This window comes from Phragmites australis, chromosome 24, assembly GCF_958298935.1.
Source record: "Phragmites australis chromosome 24, lpPhrAust1.1, whole genome shotgun sequence".
Classification (NCBI taxonomy): domain Eukaryota; kingdom Viridiplantae; phylum Streptophyta; class Magnoliopsida; order Poales; family Poaceae; genus Phragmites; species Phragmites australis.
Genome location: NC_084944.1, coordinates 17863293 through 17874634, shown reverse-complemented (window position 1 = coordinate 17874634; position 11342 = coordinate 17863293). Strand labels below are relative to the sequence as shown.

Here is an 11342-nt window from a genome sequence, read left to right as displayed (position 1 = left end):
CGTATACTGTTAAGATCGGTTCAAGAAATAAACCGATCTCATCTATGTGTTGAGCTCAGGAATCAATCCCAACACATAGTGACTTTATTGATGATAATCATTACAATATCCATACTTAATCGAATTAACCATCTTACAAAAGTGACCTTCAAGGGTCGAAGAGCCAAATAAACTGCAGCAGAACTAAATGAACTATGAAGATTTTAATCCATTATGACTCTTCCACATGCATCATCAACGTAGAAAGCATCTTAGAACGACCCACCTTCAGCGTATTCCCAATACCTTCTCCAAATGAGTGTTTGGTGATAGCAAGAGTGAGCACTTGTCGTACTCAGTAAGTTGCGAAGGAAATAATATGCATATGAAGGCTTTAACAAGAATATGGCTAAATGGCTCCTTTGCGTAAAACATTATTTAAGTAAAAACATGTGAAAAACAATAATAATTAAATAAAAAATAAACACCTCAAGATTCCATCCATCTTGACTTAACCAACCAACCAACACCTCAACCAAAGTTCCATCCACTAAGGTTGAACCCTCAATCATAGTTTCCACCACTATGATTGACCATCCTCAACAATGATTCTCACCATCATAGTTGACCCGACTAAACAAAATATCAAGTTATAATAATGGTAGGTTTTCAATACCTCACAAGACCGTGAGCACGACAGAATATTTAGTTTTAACTCTACAGAGGTTGTACTTTAGCCACAAGATGTTTCATCCTGTTTTACCGAGCATCCGTTGGCCGATGGAGAACTCTTACACACTACCGAGGTGCGCGCTAGGAATCCACTACAAAGCCTTTACAATGCCCCCTCTCAGTACATATCTACCAGCTAAGCTTTCACTATCGTGTGATTCCACCTCAATAGAAGCCCCCTCTTGTGCCTTTTGGATTCCAAAACATCATCCATTCACCGTTCTTCTTTCTGGTCTATACTATGCTGAGAGTAAGCAAATTACTTGGCTAAGCCCGTTCCATACCAGGCTTGTGGTTGTACTGTAAACACAGAAAGGTCACCCCACGAACTAGTCCTTAGATTTGAGCAAGATTGCCACTTTTCCAACTATACATCTCAATGTACCACCTGCTCAAATCCCTATACCATGTTGCTATAAAAATTATTTTATCATATCTTATCATTGTTGCATAGGACCATTATCAAGTTCATAAAACAATTATCATGATTACCATCCCAAAGCAAGGCTAAGCATCATCTATCCATCCATAACCCAAAACCATACTATAGCGACAAGGATGATAAGGGAAAAACTAGGGTAAAGCCTAAATCTTGGGATTCTCAATAAATTATTAGCATGCATATTTATAAAACAAAATATTTGTAAAACTGGGATGAAAATGATCAAGAGCACAACTTGCCTTCACTGAACTCAGTTGGGTCTTCAAAACCCTAATTCTGCAGATCTTCTAGTTCCTCCTGAACGTTGGCGTCTACTCGCAACATACGTGGAAAAACAACAACATATAAACACCAAGATCCAAAAAGAACCAAACATCACCCAACAAATATCATCACTCACAAGATTACACTATTCCGAATAATTCGATGAAAGAACATGCAAAAAGATCATGAGAGGCAAGCCTGCGGGGCAAAACATGTCTTGCTGGTGCACTTTTCATCCTGTCCTCAAGAGGCACACGGCCAAGCAAGTTACCATGACTAAGTCTACTTAAAATTAAGGTGAGAGGATCCATGAATTCCTTGTACAATTTGCACCAATGCACTGAACAACTGCCACGATGAGATTCATCTTGGATAATATTTTGATCCTCTTGCACGGGGCGCAAGAGATGTGTCCAATGAGCATATGCAATTCCATAGTCTTCCTCAGTGTACAAACTCGCTAACGGGGGTACGGTATGATCTGATCCAATCTAAACTGTCGGGCTACACGATCCGGATGATATGGTTCAGCAATATAAAGTTCACAGCGCCTCCACGGGAGCATACCGTGACGAATAGATAGATAAAATATCCTGCCAACCCCAAATGAAGATAGTATAGGCCGATTCGCATTATGTGGCTTTGTCAAATTGTAGGGGTACCATGTAGCATTGACATCTCTCCATAAAAATTCAAATGATTCTTTGGGACTATAGTGGTTTGCAGGTCTGAACATGGTGTTCACCATAGTTGGTTTTCGTGCACAATGCTTGAAAACGGGAATATGGGGTTTCTTCATTTTTTGGCCAAATATGCCTTTCAGATAAGCACCCATCCAGCCAATGACATATTGAACATGCCAAGCTCTTTTCATATAAGAAGGACCAGCTGGATGGGTACTCATCAGTCTTAAAGAATAATACAAAGAGCATAGGGCCGACTGAGCTAAGGCGAACCAACGTCCTAATGCCATCCATGAAGCCATCACCAATGTGTCAGGTCTAATACATGATCCTCCCCCGATGACCACAAAACCGCAAAGCCAGAGTGCCAAAAAGGCAGCGGTATAGAGTCGTGAGGATTCGCTATTGTTTGGATGAAAAGGACCACCAAGACCGTTATGGAAATAGTCACACCACTGTTGGAATGACACCTTGTTGCTACCCGCTGCTAGGTCTGCCCATATTGTTAAGAGATGTGATAAGCACTTCGTGTACAGCAAAAGAGAGGATTCCAGTTCATCTTGAGGCGGGATAAACTCCTCATAAAATTCTCCATCCAGTGATAAACCCACCCAATGCATGTCCAAAAGGGTTATAGTGCGCTCACCATATCGAAATAAGAAGGTGTTCGTTTGTGGATTCCATCTCTCCAATAAAGATTTCAGCAAGGAGGGTGAAACACTGTATTTACCTAAGGAGCAATAAATGGCTCCATAAATATAATCAGTGCCTTTGCCATCCCCTCTCAAGTTAAAAGAATGTTTCTCTAAAACCGCAGTTCCCCATTCAATATATCCTGTAGGGAGCGAGATATACTCAATGTCGTAGTCCTCCCAACCAAGACCTTCTGATACTATTCTATTGCCCAATGTGAGAGCTTTGTCAATTGACGTATGGGTGCAAACGGGTGGAAACAACGAGCTAAAAAAACTAGAGGCCGATCTCCACACACGCTCGCTAGTATCCATCTCGCCTTTCGTCATCTACTGTTCTTTTATAACAGGATTAGCCGTTTCACTAGTTGTTGGTTCATATATTTGAGTTTGAGCCACGCAGGAAAGGGGTAGCCTACCAAGTTGGGAACGTGGTTGTGCCATCTAAAAAATAAAAAATAAATAAAATCTGATGGCTGTTAATGTCCAACTCATTACACGTAAAAAAAAAGAAAAAGAGGAAACTTTATATAGCCATACGAGGGACCATGCCAAATGATTGAAGACTCTCAGAATGACAGTGCTATGTGATTCCCAATTATATAAAGACTTATGCTTTGATGATGATCTTAGAAATGAAACATGGATAATACCTTTTGTGCGATCGAACGTCGCAACAACGAACCGACGTCCTCGTATAGGTAGAAATCCTCGAACTCAGCGCTCCGCGCTTGGGAGACGAACAAGCAGCGAAATATGTCAGCGATTATACTACGATCATGCCTACGCGAGGATAACTGCGATGCAGATGTTGTAAAAAGGAAAAAGAACAGGAGATGTGTACCACAACATGGGAGCCCCAAACGAGCCAGAGTTTGATCGATAGAAGAGTGCCGGCGGGGTTAAGAGGCGTTTATCTGTTAACCAACCTCTGAAAAAAAAAGCCAACAATACCCCACTAGCTCCTTGAATTTCGGATTTGGGTTTCAAATGGAAAGATATCGAAAGGGGGGGGGGGGGGGGTAGAACTGGAAAATTAAATCAGCACGTTACGATGGTGCAAAACGACTTTCCAGTCACGTGATAGAATTCGTGCACGACAGGTACGTATCATATCATACGTACAATCTTATCCATGTCTAACACAAAATATGCGAACTAAAACTGCATATATATTCATATTTCGAGCTCCGGATCTGAAAATAAAGAATTCTCGCACCCGGACCTCGAAGGGGCATTTGTTGGCACGAATTTTGGCAATATGTGGTTAAATAACATATAAAACACTGTCGGTAGCTAAATTCCATGAGATATGAAATAAATAAACCCTTTAAAATAATCATTTCTAAAAAAAGAGAAATGAATGAATATAATCTTGCGTCGGCCGCAAAACACAAGCGCGCTCAAGAACTAAAAATACACATGGTTGTCGAGACTCGTTTGATATGCAATTGTTGAGAGTGTTCCATATCAAATTTCTACGAGCAATGCTGGAATTCGTACCCACATATAACATCAAACATGGGTATACGGCATGGTCGCCCGAATACGCACTTTCTCGGCTGATTATCTATAAAAATATGGACAATATATGAGACCAAAATATTTAGTTACCTAATCAAATAATTAGTCAATTAATATGGCCATGTCAGTTACCAAAAAAAAAACCCATGCATGCGCATATACGTTTCGCCATAAGTGCACACTAGTCAAACACTGAATCAGATGATAGATTAATCAAGGTCCCCACGTATCAGCCATGCTTTCCCAAATGCATATGTGCATGCATGTGTGTGTTTGGCTGAGGCCAACAAAGCCATCGCAGGAATAAAGAACAGCTGACCCACAACTCAGCCTCTAAAGCTTGGACGTCTCCAATTAAGTACAGACCAAGTCCACGTGACTAGAAGCAAAAACCTCCACGAATTGCTCGACGTGCAAGTCATGGCGCCGCTGCCGCTTAATGGCTCAATTAGCAAATAAACAAAGCAGAAAACAAATGAAAAAAGGTGAGAGGAGTTGCCGTAACTGGCTAAAATGGAACCGCCCTTTGCTTTGCTCTATAAATACTCCTCTGGTTGCAAATATAGATCGTTTTAGCCTCCTCAACTATTCTCTAAATATAAGTCATTCTCAAACTTCTATGCATTTTTTTCTTTTGTTCCCATCTTACTCTTGTTTAATAAATACTACCACTCTCACAAATGAATAAGTTATCTTTTCTAATACAGAATAAATAAAGGGCAACAAGGTCATTTGATCTACTTTCTTAATCCTTGTGCACAAGTCTAAAATGACCTACATTTGCAATCGTAGGGAGTAGATGGCCTGGCCAGCGGCAAAGAGGAGAAGAAAGAAAGCTTAGGCAGAGCACAGGTAGGCTGTTGGCGTGAGAGAACGAGAGCAGTTCGGCCGGAGAGCACTAATAGGCTGCCGGTTTGAGAAGGCTTCTGCATGCCAAGTATTCGACGCGTGGGAGCTTCTGCAGAAACAAGCGCTCGGCAAATACATACAAGCACTGGAGGGCAGATACTAGGGAGAAAGGAGAGGCCAGTGGAGGAGCGCCCAGGAGAAAGTTGTCATGCGCGTAAAGGTATTGGATAAGGTGATGCTCTTGTCCTCTTCGCCACCCTCTGATTTGGTCTGTTGATACAAATCAAGAAGCTAGCTATCCTCCTTCCTCCACTCTCTCTTGGTTTTTTGTTCTCGCCTCCCTCTGATTTTGTCTGTTGATACAAATCAAAGAGCTAGCTATCCTCCTCTCTCCACTCTCTTATTTTCTTGTTCTCGCCTTCCTCTGGTTTGGTCTGTTGATACAAATCAAGAGCAGGCACAAAGCCTCACTTCGCTAGTTTGGTCCATTAATACAAACCACGATGAGATGCGTGAAGATCCCAATCTTCGGCTTGGTCCGTTGATACAATGCCAAGATGGGAAGAGCCTTGTCACTTTGTTTTGGTCTTTTGATATGAATCAAGAACAATTGCTGCAAAATCGTCTTCTAAAAGCTAATTAAAATATGCCTTAGCTGCACTCTGCATATGAGTTCTGTGATCATCACGAATACCTGCCAAGAGTATAGTAGCCGTTGTCAAAATCCTACAAGAAATTTCATTGGCTTCAGTCATAGCAAAGCAAGACCAGTTTGGATGTGTATGGGTTCCATCCGGTAGAGTGTCAGGTCAAGACTGGTATGGACGCGTATGGGCTCCATCCGATCTCCGGTTGAGTGTGCAGCGCGGGTCGCTGGTACTTTGCATCGTGCTACCCGGCCGTCGGGATAGGATCATGGGTGCGATCAGCAAAATCTGCTACCTGATGTCGTGGATGGCAGGAATAATTGCGATCGGCCGGCTGAGATGCAAGGTCTCAGGTTACCATGCTAATGTACAACATACACGTGAATACTATGTCGGTAGCGATTGATGCAAACAGGGCAAAGAAAGGGAGTTGCTTGCTGCACTGCGTAGGAAATCATGTTTTACGAAATGTGCTATGAGCGTCATGAACATTGGCATCGTCTTTTGCAATAATCATTAGATATTGCGTTCATGTCTGCACATCTTGCAACCATTACTATTTAGGTTAAGCCTCATCTAATCACATGCTTAAGTGATATATTCCAGGCATGCTAACACATGGGTATTTTCTTGGATGGTTGTCGTTTGTGTCACAAGTGACATGTTTAAAATAAATTAAGGTGCTAAAGTTCAGGTTGTGCCCTCCGCTGCCCTCTGCGCATGGGTTCCGTGATCATAAATACTATGCCATGAGTTGTAGCAGGCGTTCCCAAAACAAAACCAAGTAAATCAGGTGTTGCGTCCATAGCAAACCGTGCATCACCATGTCAAGATCAAAAGCTAGTAACCTGCTCCGGATTGCATGCACCATGCCACAAGTCTAGCTAGCACCTGCTTTGTAAAATCAACAAACTACATGTCAAATCCTATGCGTGTTGTGTCTTACGTATAGGCATCATTCTAATAAACAACTTGTCAGCAACATTAAGTATAGGTGAAAAGAAATATGAAATTGAATAACTTTCACTTCACATATGCTCAAGCACATGGGTTCCATTAAAATAACACCATGCTGTAAGCAGTAATATCAGTTAGTAAAATTAACCCAAATGTTTTCAAGCATCTAGATCATATCCATAATGGTAATATGAGAAAACCATATTGCCCATGATTAGCGTAGCAGTTTCATACCCATAAACACTGTGATAGCACATGGGAAAATAAATAAATAGTATGTTAGTCACATTGTGTCTCTGAAAGTGCATCCAGCGCATGTGTATCACATCATATTAGTGATATGTCATGAGAATAACAGAGCTGAACTGATCATGCATTCTGGTTTAGTCAAGTCAACCAATTAATGAATTTCGCATAATGCATTTTGTATGTGAGTGACACTCTGATGTTCAGCCGTGGGTCCTTCTTATATGGATAGCATGTCATAATGTGTGTCGTGCCTGGGCTAGAGTCGCGGCACGTGGGCCGGCACGGCACGACCCGTTTAGCTAACGGGCCTAAACGGGTCGTGCCTAAACGGGTCGTGCCTCAATGGGCCCGTGCCGTGCCAGGCCAGGCCGCCCATTTGGCCATCTCTGTCCATCACAAGAATAAAAAGCATCGGCGTAAGTAGATCACCTTGGCGCAAACCCCGTCGATGCTTGATTACCTCACTTGGCTGCCCATTTAGAAGGATCCGAGTGGTAGCCGTGGAGAGGAGCCGATAAATGATATTGCTCAAAACCCATTTGAATCCCAGATGATTAAGAATCTCCAATAGGAAGGACCAAGAAACCGAATCAAAGGCTTTAGTAATATCTAATTTCAAAAGTAATCGTGGTTGTCCCCGGCTATGAAGATACTTCACCGTTTGTTGCACATGCATGTAATTATCATGGATGCATCAACCACAGACGAAAGCACTTTGGTTGGGTGAGACCAAGGAAGACAGCTGTGGGGCTAAACGATTGACCTATATTTTTGCCACTGGTTTAGTGAAACTGTGAATAAAACTTATTGGTCAGAAATCCTTGGCGTATATCGCATCTACCTTTTTGGGCAGTAAGGTTATGTAGGCTGAGTTTAAAAGCCCAAATTTGCGACCATCTCCTTGCTACAAACCATTTAAGGCAGCTAGCAGAACACATTTAATAATATTCCAGCAAGTGTGATAGAATTTGCCCATAAACCCGTTTGGACAGAGGGCTTTATCCATGGCAGCTGCTTCACCATGTCCCACACTTCGTCTTCCGTGAATGGATCATCTAATGGTGAAAGATCAATCGAGCTTCAATGGAAGAAAGGAAGATTTAAAGTAGATGACCTCTACTCAGCTGTGCCAAGGAGATTATTATAGAAATCAAATACCACCTTCTCCTTTTCAGATTGCCTCATCACTATTTGATCCCCATCTTGGAGCCTCGTGATAAAGTTTTTTTCTTTTCCGGAAGCTGTCTTGAAGATGGAAGAAAGAAGTGTTAGCATCTCCCTCCTTTAGCCAATCAACCCGGGAGCGTAAGTGAGCAATGGTCCTCTCTAGAGAGGCCAATGGAAGACAATGTCACTTCAGCTCACATCTAAGCCAATTTTCTTCTGGAGAGAGAGCTCTCACGTCCTGAGCCATTTCAAGCCGGTGTAGAATCTCCCTGGCCACTTGCAATTGGAGTTTAACATTACTCACTTGTTTGTGGCCCCAAGACTGGAGAGCTTGAGAGAGCCTCTTATGCTTGAATGAAATACACTCCAAAGGACAAGAGGTGTGAAGCGGCTGGTTCCAAGAGGTGGTAACAACATCATGATATCCAACAATCTTCATCCAAAAACTTTCAAAATGGAACGTCCTCTTGCCTCGTGTGCCATCACATGACCCAAGAAGAAGTGGACAATGATAAGATATCTCTGTAGCAAGGCTGTGCAGCAAATAACCTAAGAACACCATTTCCCAATCAGTTGTGCATAGAACACGATCAAGCTTGACAACTTAGGGGCCTCCTGCTCATTGGACCATGTGTAACGATGTCCGAAGAGAGGGATTTCCTTTACTTCAAGTCATCAACAAGCCGTTGGAACCATCCCATCATAGCTCTATTGATATTACTATTATGTTTTTCCCCGAATTGATAGATCAAGTTGAATCCCCAGCCACTATAGACTTGGTCTAAGGGCTGTGGACCGGAGGGATTTGTGAGAGTAGTGCACCATAGACTGGGCTGTGGGCTGGTGCTGTGGGCATGGCTCATGGGCGTGGACCGGTGTTGGGCGTGGGTGTGTGGTCCACCATGGACCATGCCGGTGGACCAGCATGTGGGCCCACCTGCCGGTGTGAGGAGGGGGCGCCAAAGGATAAGCCCGGCGGCCTTTTTTCCCATGTGCGGCGTGTGGTGAGGCACGGAGGGAAGGGGGTCGGCGGAGAGGGAGTGGGAGCCAGAAAAGAGAGAGAGGCGCTGGCGTGAAGGGAGGGAGAGCGTGATGGCCAATGAGGGAAGGTGGCTGGTCAGAGGGAGAGGGGGCTCACGGTGGTGGCTGCCAGAGAAGGAGGAGGTCGGCGCGCAGGTGGACGGCTCGCGGGCAGAACGACGCTGCGGCATGGAGGGTCAGCGCGCAGGCGACGCGGATCGACGACAAGGCATTGATGCACGCATGTGGCAGAGCAAGGGCGGCTCAGTGCGAGTGGTGCGTGGGATGGAGAGGTGAGTGGCACGGCGCGAGAGGAAGAGGCCAGTCGGGCTCCTCGGCTGAGCGATGGGTGGCATGGTGGATGCTTCGGTAACACGCGACGCGGTGCACCGGAGGCTTCACATGGCTGAACAGTGTGGAAACACGTCACGACAGCAAGGGCCAATGGCGATAGAACGACATGGCTAGCGTGGCGGTTCGGCAGGGAGCAGAGAAAGGAGAGAGGGGAGAGGCTCACCATGGACGGCGACGGGCACATGAGCGAGGAGGAGCAGAGCACAGCACAACGTCATGGGACGATGACACAGTGGCGCGGCGCACCGGCCTGACACGGCCAAGTGGTGTAGGACTGCTAGGCGATGAAGGACACGGCGGGGAAGGCTGGATGGAGCTGATGCTGCTGCGATGTGGTGTGCTTCTATGCCCGTGTGTGCAGGGGTTAGGAAGAGGAGAGCAGATGTGTTGCCGCTACTGTGTATATGTATGCATGGTGTGTGTATGGTGCTGGGGGGAATCCTTGAAGGTGAAGGAAGAGGAGAGGAGCAAGGAGAAGACCAAGTTGATTTTGGGCTCCGGGGAAAAGATCAGGGGCATGTGGAGCAGGTTGGCCGGTGCAGAGAAATATGAGAGCTGGGAGAAGACTTTTGGGCTAGTGATGAGAGAGGGAAAGATCAGCGTCGGTGCTTTTGGCTCATGACCAGAGAGAGGGAGAGGAGGAATGGGCGAGGAGTGGCTAGCGCAGTGTGCCAGGGAAGGGAGAGAGGAGCAAGGAGATGAGAGAAGGGGAGATGAGAGAGGGTGTGAGATATTTGTGACAAACCAATTTGATGTATTTGAATTGTAAATGAAATGTGAGATAATTCGAATAAAGGTATTCGAATTTGAACTAGATTTTATGATGATTCAATTTGATTGCATTTCAATTGAGATTTATGACGATTCAAATGAATGGATTGAATTTGAAATGGATTTGTAAATGCATTTGTAAAGATTCAACTTGAATAAATTGAATTGAATCAGATTGGCTAAATTCAAATGAATATATTTGAATTGCAAAGAGTTGTACAATAATTCAATTTGAATTAATGGAATCGATTTGAATTGAATTTGTAAAGTGATTGAACTGAAAGATTTGGATTATACTCGAATGATTAGAATTGCATTCAAATATGAAATTGACAAAGATTTGATTGAATCAGGATTTGGATATGATTTGCAGTTGATCCGAAAAGAATAGATGAAGTCGATTGAATGTCGGTGAATTGAAACAAGATTGAGATTCAAATTGGAGGGAGACTCAATTCGAGTAGAACAAAATTAAATAGGGATAATTCAATTGAATAATTGAATTATAGATTTGAGTTGGATTGGAAGATTGATTTTCACGGATTGATTTGGAAAAGGAAGTTACTAAAGTAACTAAAACGGATTCAAAATTTGAGAGACATTCAAATTCAAATCGCCACACAAAGAAACATAAAAACAATTAAACCAAAATGCATATGATCAATTTAATGCATGGATTGATTTAGAAAGTAATTTGGTGCTCTCTGGAATATTTAGCCAAAATAATATATTTGAATACACACATACAAGTATATACATATTCAAATATATATTTCCTCGATTTTATACTAGTTTAATAATTAGAAAAGGTTTTAATTTAGAGTAATTTTTGCTATTTCTCTAAAATGCTAAAACTTAGGGTTTTACATGACCCCAGGAGAAAAACTGACCTAAAAAAGAAAAGTGCTCACACTACTAAAAAAATATTTTTCGAGACACCTAGAGTGCATTTTCACTGGCGGCTCATTTGAAAAACCGTCTACACAGTTAGCAGAAGTCCGTTGTGGTTATG

The 11342-nt window shown here is 43.2% G+C and overlaps 1 protein-coding gene across 1 annotated transcript; it reads right to left on the bottom strand.

The window, feature by feature from the left end:
* Positions 1-1763: 1763 nt before the first annotated feature.
* Positions 1764-10142, bottom strand: LOC133907382 (uncharacterized). Its single transcript, XM_062349416.1, has 2 exons — positions 9723-10142; positions 1764-3522 (listed from the first exon to the last, which is right to left on the bottom strand). Exon 2 carries the CDS (start codon positions 3120-3122, stop codon positions 1878-1880), a length of 1245 nt encoding a protein of 414 aa, XP_062205400.1. The 5' UTR covers positions 3123-3522; positions 9723-10142; the 3' UTR covers positions 1764-1877.
* Between the last annotated feature and the right edge of the window lie 1200 nt (positions 10143-11342).